This window comes from Anopheles maculipalpis, chromosome 3RL (genome assembly GCF_943734695.1).
Source record: "Anopheles maculipalpis chromosome 3RL, idAnoMacuDA_375_x, whole genome shotgun sequence".
Taxonomy (NCBI): Eukaryota; Metazoa; Arthropoda; class Insecta; order Diptera; family Culicidae; genus Anopheles; species Anopheles maculipalpis.
In genome coordinates this window covers 66,145,558-66,169,408 of record NC_064872.1, presented here as the reverse complement: position 1 = coordinate 66,169,408, position 23,851 = coordinate 66,145,558, and the positions used below count along the sequence as shown (strand labels likewise).

Genomic DNA, 23,851 nt, shown 5'->3' with positions numbered 1-23,851 from the left:
TTCAAGGCTTTCTCTGCAGAAGGTGGAAAAAGGGTTTTTTTTGGAGTTTAGAAGTGGAATAAAGCGGGTCATACTTTTAATTTGCTTCAGTGCAAAACTCATCCACGTAGAGGTCGTCGCTTCGTACGATCTCGGCACGCTGACAAAACAAAAGCCTTGAAAAATCGCTCGCCGCTGAATGAAGATGGATTAGAAATCATATTTATTTAAATGGGTTTAGCATTTGGTGGAAAATGTTTTTTCTTCTTCTGCGATGCGGTCTGCGGTGCTTTGCTTTTTGGGTTAGGAATTCTGCACAGGAGTTGTACGAGACACAGTTGAAAAAGGGAAAATTCTTCGCTTAGTATAAATTGTAGATAATATGAATAATTCTTCAAGGATCCTTAAATAAAACTTCATACTTAAGAGAAACATGATTTTATTTTATTCTTTTGTAAAGCCTAAATTTTTGAAACACAAAAAAAACATTTAAAAGAATGAAAGGGATGCAAACAACCATTGATATGGTCCGCTATAAAAATTACGAAAATGTGATATTTATTCATTAACTTCCCACGTCGTTTTGGGTGTCATCGTTAAGGTTTCCGTTGAAGTTTCCTTTCTCTCGAGTGTCCCATGGTAAGGGGGTTTTGTGTTTTGTTTTTTTACTCCTACCTGATGATCCTTTTCTTTCCATTCCTTTTTGCTCACCAAACAGAAACCGTCCCTCTACCACAACGCGTTAATTCCGGTCCATCTGCTTGCACTCGAAATGGTAAATTCGTCGCTTCCCCCCCTGATCGTACAACTTTTCCAGGGAGGAAATTAATGTCTTCTTAAAACCGTTCAAACTAGATGAGAAAAACCGAACGTTATCGAAGTGGACGAGGTTGGTTTTATTCTTTGAAACGGACGCTTTTCTTTGCCATTTTTTCGTCAATAAAAAGGACATCTCCTGCTCGTATCAAAAAACAACACCGTTCGATACGCACATTATGAGGGTTTGGTGGCAATGGGGGAAAAAATAACGTTATCCCAGTTCGTTTTTCTTTTCCTTTCTAATAAATACATACACCGTTGACACGCACGGACGATAAGAGCATCGGCCGAACGGCGACAAGCAAAAAAAAGGGATATTTTTTAATGAATGAGATCAGAAATTTTTAATTGAACACGCGAGCGCGAGGTCTTTCTTCGCTGGCGCTTTCTTTTGTGTGCAAGTGAAAAACGAACAGGACACGCGGGACGCGCTTTACGTGATACGTTTGCTAAGAGAACGGGTGGCCCGAAAGGTGGGTGAATCTTAATTTTTCTTTTCATGCTCACTTAAGCTAGGATTAATCTGTTTCGTTGGTGCGTGGTGTGGGTATGGGTTTAACGATTGGGAAGCTTATTTTGTTTCCGAAAAAAAAATTTGGGTTTGAGTTTGGGTGTTTCTTTTTTGTAAACCAAGCGTAGTAAATTTTAAGGATGAAGTTTTCCTGTTCAAAGAGATGACATTTGTGGTGATTTTTGGTCACGTTCTCAATTAAAAAAGATGGCAAAACATTAATCGGGCTTCAGTCGGTAGGGATTAGTCGTGATTGGCAAAGAAACAAATGCTCAAAATTATGATACTCCGTTTCCTTGCCATTTCAAAGTGATAGCAAAGAAAATCTTAATCATCTTTCAACTGATATCATGTTCCATTCCACGAATCATACAAGAGCATTAAATAAGTGCCGTTGGATTACCGGTCTGTCACTGATTGATTGGTCAGCAATGGTGGGAGCGAACAGTTCGGCCTTTAATCGATGGCTCTAACTACTCATACAACCCCGTTTAAACTCACGTCCTAAAAGCGAACTTCAAATCGCAATTCGCAGACTACATGTAATCTATCCGCTCTGCAAGGCGATAACCGTTTTATCTACACAGCCTTAGTCTCATTCCGTGTCGGTCACTACTGGGCGTTGTGGTGTCTAAAATGGCGGTACATCAGCCACGGCGATAAGCGACGGAGCTTCAACATCTTGGTCAGTGGTTCAAGACATACGCGGGCAGACACGCGCTCGTCCACTTGAATGCGATTTTCTAGCAGAGCTTGGCAGAGTTGGCGGTCTTTAGTTGTGTCTGGAGAACGAAACTACGGTTCAAGTACACCGTCACAAATGTACGCCGTGCGGAAAGGTGTGTAGAAAAGGGCACTGGTAAGAATCAATCACACGTTCACGATTTTCTTTGATTTATTAAAACAACAACACTTGATCCGATCTGTTTGTCGATCAATCGAGGTGCTGTGTTCGGTACGTGGCTTTATCAGTGATATGTTTACTACGAGCGACCCACGCTTATTCAAGCATGGGTAAGAAAACAATTGAGAGAGTAGTAAAAATAAGTCACTTGAGATTTCGGGAAGCGGGAAGGAAAATGAGATAAATAATACTGCTTTTCTTGTGAAAAGTTTAAGTTAAATCCTTTCTGTTATTTTATTATATTAATTTTATTCTTTGATTTATATATTTGCAATTTGCTTCAATCTTAAATTTCACTTTAGAATATAATTTTTGAATCGTTCTCTGTCTAGCTTTAATAGATATTAATTTCACATTTCTTTTGTAATGGTGTTGATTTCGTGCACTCGTTTATTCGATAAAATTCCTAGCAGCAGCCTTATTATCCTCATCTTATCACTGTTGACTGTAGAACGTCTCATTTTCCTCCGGCCGTCGCATTCGGAGTGCGAGTTTGTCACCCATTTTGCAAAGTAGCTTATTGTGTAAAATGGTTTCGGTTCACTTCCTGCCCGCTGCCCGATGATTCCTACAGCGAGCGGTGGGACTTTCTTTTGCGAGTCCCAGTTCTTTCGGAGCGTTGAGAAGCATAAAATCATTTGAATTATTGATTCATACAATTCATAAAGCCGAGTATCATCGTTAAGGTTGGCCCGGGAAGACGATTTGCAGGCGGTACAATGGCCAAGCAGCCCATAATAAGGATGGGAGCCAAGGATCAACATGGTAATGAGGTTGCATGAGCAACATCCGCACAACGGCAGGGTGCGGATGCATTGGGTACGCGCTGTGGAAAAATGGCACAAAGAAATGATTTTGCTTTAGATGCGAGCCACCCGGCAACTGGACGATGATGAATTGTGAAGGACGATGATGCTTGACGGTCGGTATGATGGTTGTTAAAATTATGTAAACAGTTTTAATCCTACGGCACTGGTGGTACGGCGGTACGCACTAGGGCGTCGAGGATGCAGAACAAAGCGACCCCGTACAGGATCAGCGTGGCAAACGAGCGCGAGATGATAAACTGCAAGCTCTGGGGGAGAAAAACGTAAGCCCAGTCCCAGAAAGCACGGGCGACTTTGGAGTCCATTATTAATCGTCGCAATAGCAGACAATCAAAGCGTAAGGAACCGTTTTGACAGTTGTTTGACAGGATTAAAAGGCATGTCAACAAACCGTCTACTAACCGCTTTCTCCATGGCTACTGGATTAAGTGAAGAATGAACGATTTGAAATGAACGGTAAACTATTCAAATCTATCTGAAATTTAAATGTAGCAAAAGACGATCCTTTATGGTGCAAGTCATTTTCTTAAGAATCATATTTTTCGTGTGCTTCAGGGTTCTGGACTTTTTTTTCCGTACAGACTTACGAAAACACTCCCCTAACTCTTTATTTTGCTCACACCAAACTCCCAACAGTATGGAAACTTAATTATGCGTTTCAATCAAATTTCCACTCCACGGTAGTCGGCTCACTTCAAAGGAATCGTGTGGTGATATGGCCAAAAAAAGGGGTTAACTCAATTTAAAGGCAGCTAATGCTGTCTCCCAACCCGCGTGAAGTAGCTTCTTGCGTTCACTTTTCCGGTGTGGCTTGGTAATTCGATCAGTAAGGATCAATATCCGCGGAGTGTTTTGAAGTGCGGCTGAGGTACCTGTCACAATTTTTTCTTACGATAAGAACGTATCCCGTGAAGATGACAGATTTTACCCCATTGTTCATAAGCAGTAGTAGCAGCAAAATGTTGCGAATTTATCTTCCTGGTTAAACGCTTTTTCAGATGCTTCTTAATCGTTTCATGCGATAGAAAACCCACCCCAGAAACTGAACCCGAAGGATTCCTGACGGTGAGTACATACTTATTACAAACTTTGCTTAAAATAAGACAATGAAAGACGATGCATTTTCGCGGTTTTTCTTTCTTTTTTTTTCCTATTGTCAATCCTTCAAAGGCAGCATCCTTGAAAGCATCTTAGCGTCATTAAAATGAAACTTCCTGCAGAGTAGAATGAGTAGCAAAGGCAATAAAGGCAGGAGCACAAAAAAGGGATGAAACATCCCTTAACAGCAAGTGCAAATATCGCATCCCGTCTTTGAGCTCGTTTTTTTCCAATGCGTCATTATTTTAGGATGCACTTCTTGAATGCATCTTTCGTATGGCTTGGCTTTTAGGTCAAGTTACTACTGTTCAGTTCTTGCAGTTGATTTATGAACGTTGTTCTAATGAGGACTTTTTTTCTTCTTTCATTGTCGGTGTTTTTTGTTCGTGGATATACTTTTCAATTCTTGCATTTATCGTCACGACGTAGGAACAAAAGTGCTGATGTGACCTATGTTGGGTAAGCTTTTGAAAAAAGTAATGCATTTCATGTAGCAAGGAAAGAAATGTTTGTAAAAATAAGTTCTAATTCTTAAAGGAATCCTTTCTTTTCATTTTTTTAATGGAAAGTTTTGGCTCAATCCGATGGAAATAAGGATTGCTATTTTAACATAAATTCAAACGTAGGAGAAGATGGCAAATTGCCTAAAATTAGGCGCAAACGTATTCTTTGAATAATTCAATATTTGTTGAACTGTTTCATGAGCTATACTTAAAATTTGTGTTATGAAACAAATAATAAAATAAACGATTTTTACCTTTTTTTAAGGAAATTAATATAGAAGAGTCACCAATAATTGTTCACTTGTTACATTATTCCTTAACACTTTTAAAAAAGTACCAAATGATCCCAGCTTCAAATGCCTGATTTACAATTAACCTGGCACGATAGAATCGTCCGGCTTAAGTGAATTAAATTTCACGATAATTGTACATTTCAAGAAAACCAACCATGAAAAGGGTTTGTGAAGCGTTTTTATAAACCATTTTCTCAAAAAATACAGATCAGTAAAGTGAAATCCTTCCAACCCGAATGACCACCAATTCATTCCGCTAGAATCGTTTTCCGGATCACTTCCCATTCGATTATAGTACGCTTAAAGATGACTCCTCTTGCTTAAACATCCCACCAAGAACTGAGATTCTACAGAGAAAGGAGTTGTTTTGTTTTGGTTCCTTGTTTTTCTTTTTCTCTCACACTTCCAGTGGCTATTCGCGCGTCCAAACACGTCCGGCAGGGTTCTTTAGCCGTCGCGCTTACCCAAAGACCACCTAACCGGAAGACAATGGCGCTGCCACCGTGCCATGACGAGGCGAAGGAAGTAATAATATCCTTTCGCGCTCAATTACAATCGCAAAAAGCGTGTAAGTCACGGGTCCAGGTTTCTTTTCACCCGCTTGTGGCAAGGAAATCGTAACGGGTGGAAAGATGTTCATAAATTGACTCCAGCCAACCTGGCTGTGTCTTCGCCAGTGCCAGCACAAGCATCGAAACAGTACCATCTCGGACTAATGCAGGACGTTCGATGAATGAAGGAGATAAATAAAATGGGATTAATTTATAATTAAATGATGATAATTTCCGCGTGCTGTTCGGGACGCTCGGGATTTCTGGTTCGGTGGTGTATCGTTGGGTGGAGGGAAAGCGCGTAAGAAAACTCTCCTACAAAGGGTGACCGTCAATGAAATGAGGGGTCACCGAAAAAAGGGGTTTTTACCGAAATCCCACTCAACCAGCAACCAGTAACAAGGTCGCAATCGGAACGACGTTTTAGTGAACGACTTTGGAGTGGTTGGGAACGATGGGCGAAATGCTGAGGAACGCAGTGGAATGAACGCCTATTGTATTAGTAACGCAGATGATTTCGACAGCAGCACTTCCCATGGTAAGCTTAGAGGGTTATTAAGACGTAAGACGTTGGTTTTACGCGTTTCGGTAAGTTGAGACCAGCCGGTTGCTTGGAAAAGGGGCGTACAGGAAGGATTCGTTGTTGAGCCCCATGCAATAGGATAGGAAAGTTTTCTTAAACTAGTTTTAGCCGACTTTGTGGAGCATTTGTTTGTGGTTTTGCAAATCATATGCACGATCAAGAGATTTTGTAAAACTTGCAACACATTAAATAGTTTGCTCGTGAGGTTCTCCTCGAGCGAGTGCCAAGCAGAGTATGGTAACGATTTTGATAACCATCTGGTATTGTTCTGTTTGAGCGTGGTATTTAATGCTGGAATTTCAATTTCCAAGCGCATACCGATACACTTCTGCAGGTAAAGAGTTCCTTCCGAGAAATTCCATCTTTTCTCTAGCGAAGTAACGAGCGCGGTTAATATAAGGTTTGAAAGAAAGTGTTGATGAACGGCCAGGCCTTATTGCTATACTTATAATTTATAATGGAATAGAAAGTCTTCCATCCAAATATTTTAAAGACTAAAAAACAAATGTTCAAGGAAACAAAAACTCATTAATAGCGTATCGAACAAAAAGCAAAAGGAGAGAAAACATCACCGAATTTTAAAAAAATGGCAACGATTATTTGTATGTAAAGCTTAAAGTAAATATTTAACTACATATTTTCTACTCTCGAAAGAAACTCTCGTGTTCATCTCACTTTACCACTCTTCACAATTGAAAGCTCCTGAAGAAGTTCGTGGCTGTATTTCTCCTCCCGCGGGAAATTGGTTCTTCTTTCCGTTCAATTAAATTTCGCTTAAAAACGCATTCCATCGGCCTTATGCTAACCGAATCGAAAATGAGTAAATTTCTGTTCGAATCGCAAACCGGCAAACGTTAGGTTTCGTGCTCGAATGGTTAATTCAACTCCAGATACGATCCAAGCTTCGTTTGCACCAATGACTTCACAGTGTTTGGTAGCGGTCTCTCCCAGAGTCTCTCGTTATATGTTGTCAATCATCAACCCAGCCAAGATAGAAACCAGCGCTTCCAAACCGAGCTTCATCTCGGTACGGTTCTATCGATGTACTACGCTGCTGGTAAGGATCTCTCGGAACGCATTAGTGTGGTTATTTATGACACCGGCCTCGATGGTGAACCATCGAACGAATCGAACGAATCGAAAACGATTTTTCGCCAGCTTTTGCGTGTACTCGAGTGGAAACGGTGACTGAACGCTGGGGGCACATTACAGCAGCAGGAACATCTGTGGTGAAGGGAATAAAAATAAGCTATCGGTAGTATCGGTGGTGAAGATGTCGATTGAAGAAATTCTTTCCACCAGTTAAACCAACCACTGGATCCAGCATAAATATGCTAATAATAGACATAAACATAGCCACACCCGAAAAACACGACAGAACACAGGGTGGCAGAATGGGTTTTGGCCCGGCTTTTGCCTTCCCAAATTGATAACAGTTCAAGATCGAGCGAGTTGTGTCGGTGGAAAAATGGAAACTGGAATGGAATGGACTGGATGACACCGCCACCGTGAGCTCGCTTTCTCTGTAACGAAACCCATAAAATAGGAAATTTTACTTGAGGGAATGGTAAGGGCCACGGTTGAAACAGGAACAAGTGGAGCGGTAAGCGAGACATGATTTTCCCCCATTAACCGCAAACAAACACATGGGAGCACTTCAAATCAACAGCTCGTGCTGGTTTCTCGCTTTCGCTCGCTCGCACATCGAGGAAAATCGGATCGTAGGTGTGGAAAAGCGTATAAAAGCATCCCTTTGTAGCCGGCTTGGTGCGCCATTCGTGTGCCGCTGCTGTGCTAACAATCCCTAGGCAGGGAACCGGAAGTCGAATCTCCAGGCGCCAGACAGGGATGGAGGAGGACTTCATTCGGTTCGGATGCGGTTCGCCTAAGAAGCTCAGGCCGAGAACGAAAACGACGACTACGAGAAGGACGGGATACAAATTTGGACGATATGTTTACAATTTATTCACCATGCATCGAGGGGGGATTTCTAACACTCCCCGGGAGGAGTCACAGTACCCCGCGAATGTTCCCACTATTCCCCCATAAGGTTCGTTTGAGTACGCAATTCTTCCGTTACGGTTCGTTGTCGTATGCGTTGATGTTGAATGTGATTTGATTGCGGTTTGATGAGCAGCCGGTCGTGTGAATGTAGGGAATAAAAGAAAGCAGAAGAAGAAGTGGGAAAAACAACAATGTCGATTGTAAGCGACTTTTCTTAATGGGAAAGGTTCACGGTACGATCTCCCATGTGGGTGAAGATTTTGTCCGGAATGTAATGTTTGGAAAGGAAAACTCGGTTACTGGTTTGTACAACGATGGTACGACAATGCTACAAGGGTGGGATGTCAGAGTATGATGGGAATGTATGATATGGTGTGACGAAAGAATGTTCTTAAGCTTTTAACGTAAGCATGTTTAGTCGCCGATCACATACGACGTTGTTGCCGAAATCAGACAAGAACACAACATTTTGTTTTTTACAAAGATTTTGTGTTTTGTTTTGATTATTACTAAACTTTTTTACGTGGAAAGAACCTAACTTTTTGTATAAGAAAACGATGCTAATTTTCATACTTAAACATCATGGACGCAAAGCTAAACTGTTTGACCTATTGTTGAAAACTGTTAAAGTGTGTTAAATTTAAAATTTTTATTATTTTAATCAGCAATGTTGTTGTAAGTCTTTAGAGTAAGATTGAAAGTGAATAACATTCAACATTCAGCTTAAATCACTCGTGATAGTACTGCGATTCAGGAGGCAGCAGCGTCTGCCTTCACAAGACAGAACCAAATATCATATCCCGGCCGAACCGTCTCCCAGTATTTAGAACAGTTTACGGTCGTATGAAGTCAAAAAAAAAAGCTGCCAGCGAGATCATCCACAGCCGAGCTCGCTTGGGATAAAAGGTGCATTTTAACTGAGAGAGAGAGAGGAAAATGTCTACCCTTCATATAGTATATAAGTTGGAAGGATTGTGCAGCTTCTAGCTTCACAAGATTCGATTCTAAGGAATACGGCTTAGCTGTAATTACGAATTGAAAAAGCTAGAAATAACCAATAAATATCGAGGCTGTAGAGCGAAAGGCTAATACTACATGCTTAAAGAAGAGCCTAAAAGTATGCAATATTGTGAAATACATGTTTAATATTTTCTTAGATCTGTAAAGAATACAGTTGAACCAATGCTTTTAAAGCAGTTTTATTCTGCACATTCATAAATATTACTATTTTATCGTAAAATTTATATTTGATAATTCACCAAAAATTATATCATTTCGAAGGCAACAATTATTTGTTCGGAATTTTCTAACATTTTCGGGTGTGTTGTCAATAAGGAAGCAATAAATAATAAATAAACATTAACTGAAAGCTAAATAATTTGTGTAAGTTAAAAACCTGGATGCTGTTTCAGTACAAGAAATCTCTTTTTTATGTAGCAAGACTGTTCTACAGTGTGTTTAATTTAAGAAGTTGCTGCCCCGACCGTCTGATAATAATGAATTAATAAATTTCTTATATTTTGTATTGATGCAAGGGCCATACTCTCGTTAAACTAATCAATATCACACAACAAATAAAAATATGTAATTTCTGAGTTTTAGGAAAATTTGCTTTACACAATCTTTTTGGTATTCAATACACTACGATCACATAAAAAAAAAACTATCTTTTATTAAACTACTACACAAACGTAAATGACGCATTTATGATTTTTCAATAATTATAAACCGCTGTGACGGATTGTCCCGTGAAAACTCCACTTAGAAGCCAAACAATAAGCCCAAAAAAAAAATACGAAACCACATCCGTCATACCGGAAACGATGAATGTCAGAAAAGCGTGACTTGTGTCGTTCTGTTTACGCGTTTCTTATCTTACCGAAATGATTTCGCTTAAGCTATGCTTTTCAATTTTTTCCTTCTATTGCCAAATCTTCGAAGAAAGTCCTTCCCCACCGGTCCACGCCCTTCTGGTATCCTGATACATGATGCAGACCAGATTTCAATGGTAACCGCACCGGCTAATGCGGAGGAAACAGGAAAAGGAAAACAGAAATGCTACCGATAGGAAACCATAACGAAAGAAATATAAGCACGCCAGCGACATCGGAAAATCTTCCAATTATCTCACCGGGTTGTCAGTCAGCAGTGGAAGCCGGTAGTCGGTAGAAAAACCTTTTTCTATCGGTTGGTGAGAAAAAAAGCATCCCACCAGAGCGGAGGGTAAGAAAGGAAGAGAAAGTTAGTCCAATGTAAAAGAAAAACACGCGACAAAATCGTGCATTGGCTTGTGAAGGTAAAGGAACTAATGGTTGTGGCGGTGTCTAGGAGGAAAAGGTGAAGATGTTTCCTTTATCACAAAAGGCAAAAAAAAAAGTTTACTTATCTTTTCCCTGCATTAAAATGGTTGCGGGGCGGGTCGTGGAAGTAAGGATGGGGGCAAGCATTAAAACATAAAAAGCAAAACAGGAATTATTTCTTAACGCTCGATCGGTTTTCTTTAATTCAATATTTGCGTGTTTCGCGTGTGCAGTGAAGCGACATTCGCGAATGAGAATGAGAGAGGGAGGAAGCGAACGCGAGCAGCGAGGAAAAAACACAAGATGAAAAGCCTTCTAAGCTGGCGCGAGATGCGTTGAAGGTATGTATGAAAAGCGTTAAAAAATTGGAACCAAAACCATCAAACTGACACAAAGCACTCGCGATCGTGAAGGATGATTAATCAGAAGTGGAAAAAAAGAAAGAAAGAAAACACAGGAAAACCCGTACACCCTGTCCTCGCCACATCCGTCTTTTCCATTTCCTGTTGGGTGAATTTTTCGGGTTGACATGTTTAGAAAAGCGATCGAAGCGATGGTTCGGTTCGGAAAATCCCTTTTGTGAGTGGGATGCACAACAGTCAAAATCAAACGGCTTGCCGTGTTTCATTGAGTTTTCGTGCCCGTGTGTGTAGGAATGGTTTCTACGCAGAAAATTTGACAGGATGTTGCTGGTTAAGGTTATGGGTTGATGAGGGAGGGAATAAAAAAAAATCCCACAAAAATAAACCCACTTAAATGTTAGCTCGACCAGTGTGTGCGTGTGAGTGAGGGAAAGTTAACGAAAAAGGAGAATTTTGACTTCATTTTTGCATCACTCAAAGCCTTCTGGATGGTCATTCAGAAGGATGGATGGCAGGGGCAGTGGTTGGCAAGCTAGCGATGACACAGCTTTACTTCTATCAGGCTATTTAAATCAGGAGAAGTGTAAAAGATAGTTGATACTCAATGCAATCTGAATGCAATTTTTATTTTCATTTCCATGCAAAATTCAATCTGTGAATAATTATTGTGCAGTGTATAAACATAGGATAAATTTCCAAACGTTTATGAATAAATAAATTCAAGATTTGGGATACAATCAAAGCACCTTGCCAACCACTGGACCTTCAAACTGGCACCGCTCTTTGTGAAAAACTCAATTTACTAAGCAAACAATTAATAAACTCCAAACATACCCAAAACTCGAATGTGCGTTAGTATTTTGTTGCTCCTTTTTTTGGGGGCAATAGGGTGCGATCCATTTTCGTTTGTGTGTTTCATCCGCTAGCACATCCGCCACGAAAATGCATGACCCGATCAAGTGTGCAAAAATGTACTTCCTGTGCGCGTGTATCCAGTACGGGTGGTCACATGGAAAATCCATTTATCCTTATTAATTAGTTTAGAAAAATCTACCAACATCTCGTGTGAACCTCACGTTTAGTTTCCCTTTTCGCAAGCTATGTAGGAGCCTCTTTTCATCTCTGGTGTTTTGTTTTCTTTTTTTGAGGTGTTAAAACATTCTAAAATGCCTCAATCAATTTTTCGGTGCTATTTCTGACAGGAAGGAAGCACACGTACGGTACCTTTGCTCACTGCTCGACAATACAAAAACGACAACAACGGGAGGAGGGAAACAACTTTTTCCCATAACAAGTGGTTACAGGCGCGTTCGGTTCATTTTTGCACCCTACGCAATATATTCATCCTAAAATAGTCCTTAAACCGAGGGTGACTTTACTGGAAGAGTTTGCAGCGGGATGAGATGACATTCGCTTGATCCTTTAACATGTGGGGTGTATGTTTGCCTAGATTCCCAGGCAACTCAGTAGGAAGCGGTTTCTTCCACGGCAATGATTGCCATTCCATCCGGGAGAGAATAAAAAAGGGATAACTTTTTCTGTAAAAAAAAAAAAAAAAACCTGCGGCCGCCGAGATACACCAGTGTTCGATATTTTATTGATTCCAATTAGAGGCCATAAGGCTAATGATGTTTTTATCCCGGGAGTAGTAAAAGAAACGGGTCCCGTGGTGATAATAGCGCTGAGCTGCTTTCCTTCGCTGGTGATTGTGCTGTATCGATTGATGCAGTTCCTGGCCCCTTATGCTAATCGATTGGAATTGATGGTTTTCTGGAAGGGTGACGGTTTGTTGCGTAGGAAGTGATTCGAGGTGTATGTTATTGTGTGAGATCTTGAGGGTTTTCCGTTGCCTGTTTTTCTATTTTTCAATAGGGTAAGTACATGTGTAGCGATTAGAGAGAGAGACTCATAATTTAATGATATACCATTGAATGAAGATGAGTTCAGGTAGTAAGTTAGAGTGAGCGTGCAGAATAATTGTTTGCCGGATTAGTTGAATTGAGGTTATGGTTTTGCTTGCCAAAACAGTTACTTTTTGCAAAAAAACTTTGTTTATTCTAATACCAAGGATTTAGTCGACCAACTCATGCACGAAGTCCAGATTATTATTAACTTGATAAACGTATAATTTTGAAGCAACTGTTAAATGTCCAGAGAATTACAAAATTGGAGAAATTGTATTAATTTTACCATTTCGAGTTTTCTGGAAATCCCAAAAACCATGTTGAAATAAGCTTTGTAATGTGGATTGCATAACTTTTGGGGTTGAACACCGATTAAATATTAACTTGGAAGTCTTGAGCCAAAAACTAAAGTACCACAAATCGAATCAGGAAATAGAGATCCACTTACCATAATATAATTAATCCTGTTGTATTCTATTTGCTATTTTGCTGTTCCACGTACCTAAATCTTCAAAATGAAATAAAAGAATATCTAATAATCGTTTCAGCGACGATTGGCCTTTTCATTGACCTACCTAGCTTGTTTATATATCTGAACGGTACAGATCTAATGGTAAGAAACTACGTTGCATACATTATCTTGCAATCACTAGAAACGCTTAACGCTTAACCAGGCTACTGTGCTAAGATAGGACCGTTCTAGCGTAGCAGCACTAAATGTTAATGGGCAAACGTCAAAACTTAACCCGCAACGCATTCGACTTCCCTTTGCATCGGATTATCGCCCCCTCCCACCCACGGTAGCTTACCTTTACACGCACAAAATCGCGCGTACGATAAGCAACGGCTTACCAGGAACACAGAGAAACAGTAGTAGTGGTGGTTACGCTACTTCCACCGGTACCGGCTTAAATTGATTTTGATTGAATTAGGGTATCTCTGAATCTTCGCCTCGCCGAAGTGCCGGATGATCTTTGCGATCTGCTGCTAGACGTAGATCAGTCTTCGGTTACATTCGCGACCCGATGGCTGACCGGTGCCAAAGGTGCAACGAAAGGTGTGCGTTCGAATCCTTGTGCCCTGGTGTGTTAGCTACAGCTTGCTACGGCGGATAGTTTGAAGGTGAAGGTTGAAGGCGATTTTTCTAACATTGTTGCCGATTGGGGAAGAGACTCGAAAAACACTCTTTTTTCCTGTGAGTGTGCTGAAGTATGTGTTGCAGGTGAATTAGCAATCGGGCTGCTGCGATTCTCGGCTGATAAGATTCTCCTAACGAAATATTATCGTCGTCGAGATCGTTGCCCTTGCTGAAAGTGGGCTGATGTTTTGGAAAATTTTACATCTCCACCTCCCGCCTTATACACTATACTTTTCGTCTACAAATCGGAATGTGCCGCAAGAATGCAGCCCGTCCAAAGTGTACAAGGGATCCTGGGATGGGATGATTTATAGCGTGTTTGTGTCCAAGGTGTGGTACGAGTTGACCCAGCATCACACAATAGAGATACACCGACGACACGATAACGAACTCTTCAGTTTATCAGATCATCCCCACTGAACACAACACACATACAGCACACACACACACACATTCACTCAGTCCGATAAGAAGACGTCACGAAGATATTACCCATGATTGGGAACGCGCGAGATTAACTCGATCGTAAAAGCAAGTTCTAGAAGTACGTACGTTGTGCCAATTTTAGGATGCTGTGTGCGTATGATGTCTACCTTGGTTCTGGAAGAGGTTCTATTTTAAGGCAGTGGAAAGTTCTCCTAAAATTTGAAGAAATACCCTTCCCGAAAAAACACATCCTCACGCCTTTTGCGATCGTCTGCGTAGTGATCACCATAGTCCAGTTAAGTTTTTGTGCCGCCGTCATTCTTTCGGCCGCCGCCGGGTGGCTTCTTATCGCACGTTGCGGCCAGAGCTCTGTTGCAAGCATATATCATCATTAATCCATCACGCTAGCGGCCGCCCTCGTACGACACTGGTATGGTAGGGCATTTGCAGCCCTACCGTAGGGGTTAATCTCTGTTCAAACTACTCCCCACCGGCGGGTTCACGTCCACTCCGCTTGCACCTAGTCTTATCAGCGTCTCAGTCCTCCCTGCATGAGACTGCACTCGGACATCGTCTTCTTATCATCCATATATCAAGCACCAGTGTTTACTTCTTGAAGATGAAGATCCCGCGCGCGTCTGCGATGATCGCCTAATGCCTTGAGCCATCAGCAAGCGTCTGGATGGACGGTCGGACTTCACCGTGCCTTTTTTCCCTTCTCACCAGGAAGCAAACGAAACAAATCGTATCTGGTAGGACAAAACCGTTCGCCGGAGCATCACGTACGGGCAGAAGTCTGCTGGAACCGCAACCTGACGCAGCTTCTCCTGCTGCCTAGTGAGAGGACACATTTTCAGTCGTTTAATGTGATCAGTTTTTGTGTGTGTTTGTGTGTGTGTGTGTGCATGTGCCTGTGTATGCTCTAATTTCTAGGCAGTTGCCTTTTTTTGTGATTCGACCCATCCAACCCCAGATGCAAGAAACTTGATGATTGTGATGTGAATTGCAGGAAGCAATCATACTTGAAGTTTTGAGTTAAAGTTCGTGAAGTTCACGTTGTGCATAGAGAAATGACGTCCGAAAAAGATGTGGATGGCTGTGATGGGCCTCGTACCGGTGAGACAACGGAAAATGGGCATCGCGATGAGAGTGATCGTGAAAACGTTAATACCGATCGTGATCATGTGACTCCCGGGCAAGTAGTGGTGATGCCAAGTGAGCGCAAGGAAAGCTATTCCGTGTACAATAATGGTAAAAAGGCAGAAAAGCTACCGGAGATGGAGAAAATGTTACCAGAAGACGTGGAAGACATGTATCGGGATATGCCACTCACCAAGGACACGACCTGTGGTTTGTGGATGTTCCAGGGTCCTATGTTGCAAAGGTAATTTGTTGTGCATAATTCCTAATGTCAGAATTTTAATTAATCCAACAATTCAATTAAATGGGGACACTTCCGGTACACAGATTCGCTAACAAAAAGGTGTACGTGTTTATGTACGGTGTGGTCGGGTGCATCTTTTCGGCCACCTATGCCTACTTCAACGGTACAATCACGACACTGGAAAAGCGCTACAAAATTCCGAGCAAAAACACCGGAATCATCTCGGTCGGAAATGACATCAGTGCGCTGTTGCTGTCCGCCATCTTAAGCTATTATGCCGGCAAGGGCCACCGGCCACGCTGGATCGCGTTTGGGTTGCTGATGATAACGGTTTTCTGCTGGATGACGGCTCTGCCACATCTGCTTTATGGGCCGGGAGAGGCTGCACTGTCTCTTACCACCGAGTACGGTGCCACGTACGATGCGAACCAAACGTTCGAGGTTATGGAAGCGCAGAAGGCGAAAACACTGTGCCGAACCAATGGTGAGAGGTGATGAAAATAGTTGGGTGATGAATTCTTCCGAACTTAAGTTGTGTTTTTTTAACATTACAGCCACCCGCGGAGCTGAGTGTGAACGGGAGGAGGGAACTTTGGCACCTCAGATCGTTCTGTTTGTGGCACAGTTCATCTCCGGTATTGGTAGCTCCCTGTACTACACGCTCGGCGTTTCCTACATGGACGATAATATAAAGAAATCGAAAACACCTGCTCTGGTCAGTGTGTCTTACTTCCTGCGTATGCTTGGTCCAGCTATTGGTTATGCACTCGCATCCTACTTCCTGAAGCTGTACATCTCACCGTCGATGACACCGACCATCAGCAATACAGATCCTCGCTGGTTAGGAGCCTGGTGGATGGGCTGGATCATTCTCGGTGCTGTCCTGGCCTTCTTTGCGATCTTTATGGCCATGTTCCCGAAGCAACTACCGCGAGCCGCCGCCCGGAAGCGAATTGCACAGGAAAAACGACGTCTCGGTATGCAGCTTAGCGATGCCTCACGGCGAGAAGATGAACTACCAGCCTCGTTTAAGGATATGCTGAAAACATTTAAACGGTTGCTACGCAACAAGATCCTGATGCTGAACAACATTGCATCGGTGTTTTACTTCTTCGGGTACATGCCGTACTGGATCTTCACACCGAAGTACATCGAAACGCAGTACAAGCAGTCCGCTTCCACGTCGAGCCTGGTGACGGGGACTGTCGCTCTCTGCTTCTCGGCGATCGGTGTTTTGCTGTCTGGGTTGGTGATCTCGAAGTTTAAGCCAAGGGCACGGTATATGGCTGCCTGGAACGTGATAGTAGGGATACTTTCCGTGATGGGAATGATTGCGTACGCATTCCTCGGATGTACGGCCAGCGAGAACTCGGTCATCGTGAACATTCCTTCACAGTATGTACATTAGCGTTGACGCGAATTTTCATCCAGTGTGCTCTTCATGCGGAAAATCTTTTTTTGTTTGCCTTTCCAGAACGGACCTCACCCCAACGTGCAACTCAGCCTGCCAGTGTGATTACGTCAAGTACTCGCCGATCTGTGGTGAGGATGGTAACACCTACATCTCCGCCTGTCACGCTGGCTGCAAGCGGCAGAACCAGTACGGTGATCTTAAAGTAAGCTGACATTGACTCTTGCAAGCGCGCCGCGCACCGCTTGGCTCGGTTCATCATCATCCTTATCTTATCATGTGGCTCGGTTCTTGCGTTTCCACAGATCTATGGCGAGTGTTCGTGCATAACATCGGTGGCCAATTATACCAGCCCGCTCTACAACCAGCTGCTTACGGATGGCAATCGCACCAGGGGCACGCGTGACGAGAATGCAGTTAGTGTTTCACCACAATCGTTCAACGTTCTTTGTATTAATTGCATTTTGTTTGTTTTATTTATCGCAGTTCAATCTCGGTGGATCAGCCATTGCCGGACCATGTCCACTGGACTGTCACAAAGAGTTTATCACCTTCCTGGTGGTGATGTGCTTCCTAAAGTTTTCGGGCGCCACCGGCCGGGCAAGCAATTTCCTCGTCTCGGTACGGTGCGTGGATGAGAAGGATAAGGCTGTGTCGATGGGTTTCGGCATGATGGTGCTAAGCCTGATGTCCTTCATACCGAGCCCGATCTTTTTTGGACTGGTGCTGGACAAGACGTGTCTCGTGTGGGGTAAGACGTGCACCGGCAAGGGTAACTGTTGGCTGTACGATGGAGAAACGTTGAGGTAAGGAAGATTTTAAATAATTTTTATTAAAAAAAGTTTCTGTAAAAAAACGATTTCTTGTTGCTTCATTTTAGATATTTGCTAAACTTTATAGCGGCCGCGTTCGTCCTTGTGGGCACACTGTTCGATTGTGGTGTGTGGTATTATGTAAAGGATCTGAAAATCTTTGACGACGAGGTGAAAGACAAGGAGATTGCACTAGCGGATAAGGAGGAAGAAGCCATCACGGATCGGCCAACGTAGGTGAATTGGTTTCGCTTGGTTCCTCGGTATCGTTTCGTTTTGTTAAGCAGTAAAGTGGTTTGTTGTATAGTGAAACTATGACGATTATTTAAATAATTAAAGTAATTTGTTAAGAATTCTACGAGCCTTTTTATGTATTTCCTGTGGGGTTTCTAGGAGCATTGAAAGAAAATGGGTATCGAATTAATGTAGTTTTCTTAATTTTTTATCGATTTTTATAAATATATTTTGAAAAAGTTGATATATCTGGTGTACAAAAACAGTGTAATTGTACATACTTTATTTTTTTAAAACATATGAATGCGGTAATTGTTCGTTCAACCTCAAGCTCTATCTCTTTTGAGATGCTAGCGCCATCTACCTAACTTCGTAGCACAATGTTAGTCATTGCAGCTACCATACAACCATCGCGAGCGCTCTCTGTTGAGCTTTACAAGAACTACTGCTTTGTAATGTTTCATTATTGCAGATTTGGTGTAATTTTAAATTTCACATACGATTTCGTCCGAATAGTTAAAATTACGACAACAATATGCCTTGATAATAATAAAAAATCCTAATAAAAATTTTACATTTAATGATTCTAATGATTCATTAGGATAAGGATTCTTCCTAATTCGGATCCTTCCTAATTCCTAACCAGGCGGTCGCTAGACAAAGCAATAGCGGGATCGATCTTCACACAGCTGGTTATCTCTGCGTATATTCACCGGATATCGATTCTCGTTCGGACTGTCCAGCAACGGGTACACTTGAGCAAATGAGAACCAGCAATTGCAGGTCAGAACTTCTAAAGATTGTAGCGCTAAAAACAAAAAAAGAATAAATGGTTAAAGTTTTGTATTTTATTAGCAACTACCCTTGTCTATTCCTTTTCTATATTAAAATTAAGAAGTTATATTAAAATATAGTAATATTTTCTCTTGTATACAGTTTCTTATTGTGTTATGTTACTCCATCTTTCCTTTAAGAATGTTATTTGAACTGCATTGACCGAAAACTCTTCAGAAATTGGCATTTTTTAAACTGTTTCTTGACAGTTTGATTGGCCTGTCATTTTAAGAGAAACACATTTCTCTCCAAAATTCCTTTAGTTTTTCTATCTTTCATTTTCTTGTAAATTCATCACCTAGCATATCATCTGGAATCTTCGAGCCTCAACAGTTCCAGGATACATTAAAATCCACTGTATGCGATTATAGGATGGGTGTACCTCAAAGATCAACAGTGACTGTAAAATGTACCAAACAAATATCAGCGCCACCGATCATCGATTAGAAAGCACACCAATTTTTTCATATCACAGTCCCTGCTCATTGCTATTAATAAAGCAGGTGGCAATTATTGGCACCAATTTCAAACCTCAATTAGCTCTTAATGCAATTGCACACTCCCACCAAAGCAATCATCAGTTCATCATAAAAAAATGTAACCAAACAGAAATATGATTGACCTTTAATGATTGCAATCGAACCGAAAATTATGATTCCGCCAAAAACAATTAGCCTGCTGGTTAATGGATACTGGCAATAATTGGCGCCTGTACAACTAATCGGAAATCGTGACTAATGACCTGCCAGCTCCAACCTCTGCTATGTTACCAATTTTCATTCAAAAACAAAAACTGGCAATCATTTCCCAAATCCTAACCACAAACAGTATCATTTGCTGACCGTATCAGTCTAACCTGTTGCCTCTGGTGATATCTGGTGTATGGTATTTGGCCATAAAACTGACACCAAGGTGGTAAAAATTAGTGTCCTTCGGCACAGTGGCAGGTCAACGAATTTAGCAACATGTGAAATGTATTTTCATAAATAACCACACTTACCTCGTCCTAGAAGATTGGCCAAAATCGTGTACCGTGTACTGCTCCCTATCTTAACTTTGCGTATCTGCGTCAATAAAAGGTACTTAAGTCGCTGATAAGCCACCGACAGCCTTTTTGTGCATCTCATCATGATCGTTCGCTACATGTTGCACGATCGCTGCCAGAGCCTTCAGTCAGCAGACGGACAGCGCCGCGTGCATCATGAACGGGAGCTTAGCGAACGGATTGAACGAGGGCCTTAATGCGCCACCGCCGAAGATCGCCTTCGATCGGAGCATTTCCGCGTACAGTGAGCGAGATGTGCAGTGCGGGTTTTGGGTTTGCCGTGGACCGTTCTGGCAACGACTTGCCAGCAAGAAGCTGTATGTGCTGCTGTTCGGTTTGATTGGATGTATTCTCAACTCCACTACGTCCTACTTTTACGGCACACTGACAACGGTGGAGAAAAGCATCCAGATATCGTCTCGCACCGTTGGTATTATAACGGCCGGATCCGATCTTTCCTTTGTGCTGGCATCGCTCTTCCTCTCGTACTATGCATCGAACCGCCGGAAACCGCTGTGGATTGCTATGGGGATCGTCAGCATGGCACTGTCCTGCTTCGTGAACGCATTGCCCCATTTTCTGTTCGCCAAGGGACGGGAAGAACTGGAGCAGAATGCTGGAAATTGGACGAAAGGTGCGGATAACCTTTGCCGAGAGGATCGACTAGCGCCCGATTGCTCACTGGACGTGGGTGATATAAGGCCACAGCTCGTACTATTTTTCGGCAGTTTCCTCTCCGGTATAGGGACATCCCTGTACTTTACGCTCGGACTCACCTACCTCGACGATAACGTGCGCAAGGAGAAGGTACCGTTCCTTTCGAGTCTAGCCGCCTTTGGACGGCGCATGGGCCCGCTAGTTGGCTTCTCGTTAGCATCGCTCTGTTTGAAGTACTTCGTGCACGTGGGTGTTGAACCGGGCTACAATCAAAGCGACCCACGCTGGATCGGTGCCTGGTGGATGGGATGGTTAGTGCTCGGCTCAACGCTAATCTTCATTGCACCCTTCTTCGGTAAGTGGATGGTTGAGGGGAATACATTTAGCAAAACATACGCACACGATTTCGCAATATAAACTCACACCAGCGAGATGCGACAGCGTGGCGTCTGGTAGCTTTTGGATATGTTTGCAAATACGTACGAGATAGTGGGAGCCAGGAATGCAATAAATGACTCCCTCCTTCCAAGTGCGACAAGCGTTGCACACCAACAAGCGTTAAATGGCTGTCCAAACGATATTCAACTGTCATTTACAGCTAGCTTCCCGAAGGTTCTACCCAGAACAGCGGAACGCATATCACTTTCACGACAGGCAAGTCGAACCAGTGGTACGAATTCTACCACTGCCGAGGACGATGTCGACCGGGACAGGAAGGTGTCGTTTAGTGACATGTTGGTGACGGTACGACGCCTTGTCACCAACAAGGCCTACGTGTTCAATAACGCAGCGAGCATCTTCTACTTCTTCGGGTACATGCCGTTCTTCCTGTTTCAGTCAAAGTACATCGAGATTCAGTACCGTCTTACACCGTCCCAGGCAAAGTGAGTATTGTGATGGGTTTAGTTGAATATCTGCTCTACTTATCAAATTTCTTTCGTTGCTCTATTTCAGCATGGTGACAGGATCTGTCTCGCTCGTATTTTCCGCCCTAGGGATACTGATCGCGGGTATGGTGATTCAAAAATTAAGAGTCACCTCCAGACAGTTAGCCGGCTGGAACGTTATCACCAGCATTCTTTCGGCGGCTGGCATCTGTGGATACGCATGGTTCGGTTGTTCCGCACTCAATAATGCAGATATTGTGTCGAAGTAAGTGATTCGTAAAATTGAAGTTAAAGTTTGGCTCACAAGATTACACTACTTCTGATCCGTTACAGTTCTCAGGATGCGTCTTGTAGTTTGGGTTGTAATTGCGACTTTGTGAAGTATGCACCAATATGTGGAAGTGATGGACAAACGTATCTCTCACCGTGTCACGCCGGTTGTAGAGATATGTTCAAGGATCCTAGTGGAACGATGGTAAGCAGGAACGCTAAGACTAGACTAATGACTCCAGTTGATACTCCCCTGTTTATTTGATTATAGCTTTACTCAAACTGTTCCTGCATTCCAAGCCTGCTATCCAACGGCGACAACATGACGACCAGCTTTGGCTCCGCCGTATCCGGTAGCTGTCCCGTGGATTGCTGGACTCCGTTCTACTTCTTCCTTATTGTGATGTGTCTGAACAAGTTTATCGGTGGAACAGAATCAGCGGCCAATTTCCTGATTGGATTAAGGTGAGGAAAACTTCTCTAACGATCTACTTTGCTGTAGCTCCCTAAAACATTCTTAACCTTCCCGCAGGTGTGTTGAGCCCCGTGATAAGGCAATTTCCATGGGTTTCTCGATGGCAATCAACACACTGTTTTCCTTTCTTCCTGCACCGATCGTGTTCGGTGCGATCATCGATCGTACCTGTGTGCTGTGGGGCAGGACCTGCGCTAAAAAGGGCAACTGTTGGCTTTACGATGGTGAAGCATTGCGTGTCTCGATGAACTATACTGCGGCCGTATTCGTCATCATAGGGACCTGCTTCGATATGGGTACCTGGTACTATTCCAAAAACTTCAAAATATTTGACGACGCACCCGGCGAGGAGGATGCAAAGAGCCCGATAGAAAAGGAACTCGTTACGCTCGTTAGCAAAGAGAAGGAAGATCCGGTTCAGGCCACACGAGTTAACTAACCCGGTTAACCTTGTCACGCTGTGGAGTCACGTCTGTTCGATGTGCCGTGTCGTGTGCCGTCTGTCAGTATCATACCTGTACCTGTGTTATCTCTCGCTGGTGGGACGCAACTGCTGCTGCGGCCACGTATGCAAACAAGCGGTCTGTGTGCATGATAAACTGACCCATGACTCTCGTTGGGTCTGAAAGAAGCCGCTTGTTGTTGAAGCTTCTCGGAATATATACATGCGAGGGTGGCGATAATGGAAAAGATAAGCGAAGATTTAGATCTTGTTAATGACCTTGGGGTGATATCACATCACGCTTAGATCTTCTTCCCCACAAAACAAACACACTCTCACACACGCGATACGTCTCGAGTTGTCGATCAGTGTCTATCATTTTTATTTTTCTTTAATAATTACATTAGTTACACACGAGTTGGTTTTGTTATGGCTTTGTTTAGTTCCTTGTTTTTTTTGTTGTTGTTTTTTTTGCCTAGAAATTCATTCTTCACTTAAGTATTATAAAAACAGAATAAACAGAAAATGTTGTCAAAAAAAAGAGCGAAAACTTTTACGAGACAGTCTAATCCGTCCAATCTATTAGTTGACCACGTGTTTTACCACTTTCTACTTTACTTCTTCCGACTTTCAATTCTCCATTCAACCATTCGCAACTGCTATCAACTACAATATTCGTCACGTGTGTTGCTTGTTTTGCTATTTATTATGCTTATGTTTGTTTCCTTTTTATCTCTTTTGTTTCTTCTTCGTTTGTTTGTCTGTTTGTCGCATCTCACATCTTACGAAAACCGAAATCTATTCCATTTGAGCCACTTAAACGCTAAAGTTATCACAGATTTTGCGAAAATTTTTGTTTCGATCGATCGTCGTTCGTGTTTCGTTATGTGTTTTTTGCTCTTTTTTGTATTCACTTGGTCTGTGAATGTTTGTATGTATGTGTGAAAGAGTTTTCTTTTGTTGTGTTTGTTTTTGCTTTCTTTAGTGAAGAAAGCTTAGTGTATGCTACAGTGAAGATTTCTTCTGCTTTTAAAAATACTGACCGACCGGTCGTCAGTCTCTACGTCTGGCGACAGAACTTGTTTGTGGGTGTGTTTAAGGATGATGATTGCTTTAGTTGTGGTTGGTACGAGGACATAAACACACACACACACGCACGCTCATAAGTAGTCTTTTGGAGAGGGCTCCATCAGATTAG

The 23,851-nt window shown here is 42.4% G+C and overlaps 3 protein-coding genes across 3 annotated transcripts in view; all 3 read left to right on the top strand.

Moving 5' to 3' along the window:
- The window catches only part of LOC126561777 (solute carrier organic anion transporter family member 74D-like), an 89,841-nt gene extending 67,191 nt beyond the window's left edge, over nt 1–22,650 (top strand). The window contains exons 2-7 of the mRNA XM_050218095.1: nt 20,051–20,934; nt 21,178–21,463; nt 21,534–21,731; nt 21,800–21,941; nt 22,008–22,201; nt 22,269–22,650. Of these exons, the coding sequence (XP_050074052.1) occupies nt 20,079–20,934; nt 21,178–21,463; nt 21,534–21,731; nt 21,800–21,941; nt 22,008–22,201; nt 22,269–22,650 (2,058 nt within the window). The 5' untranslated portion in view covers nt 20,051–20,078. The remainder of the gene's footprint in view (nt 1–20,050; nt 20,935–21,177; nt 21,464–21,533; nt 21,732–21,799; nt 21,942–22,007; nt 22,202–22,268) is intronic.
- Nucleotides 1–23,851, top strand: part of LOC126561735 (semaphorin-2A-like) — a 624,320-nt gene that overhangs the window by 105,751 nt on the left and 494,718 nt on the right. The gene's annotated exons all lie outside the window — the stretch shown is intronic.
- On the top strand, nt 15,273–18,046 carry LOC126561692 (solute carrier organic anion transporter family member 74D-like). Its single transcript, XM_050217987.1, has 7 exons — nt 15,273–15,586; nt 15,670–16,070; nt 16,141–16,981; nt 17,061–17,202; nt 17,303–17,413; nt 17,484–17,803; nt 17,878–18,046. The coding sequence occupies exons 1-7, from the start codon at nt 15,273–15,275 to the stop codon at nt 18,044–18,046; spliced, it is 2,298 nt and encodes a 765-aa protein (XP_050073944.1).

Bases quoted from the DNA above. Each gene is read 5' to 3' on its own strand.
- LOC126561692 (XM_050217987.1), top strand. From the start codon at position 15,273: ATGACGTCCGAAAAAGATGTGGATGGCTGTGATGGGCCTCGTACCGGT. The intron at 15,587-15,669 runs GTAATTTGTTGT...TCCGGTACACAG, and splicing joins CAGGGTCCTATGTTGCAAAG to ATTCGCTAACAAAAAGGTGT. The intron at 16,071-16,140 runs GTGAGAGGTGAT...TTAACATTACAG, and splicing joins AACACTGTGCCGAACCAATG to CCACCCGCGGAGCTGAGTGT.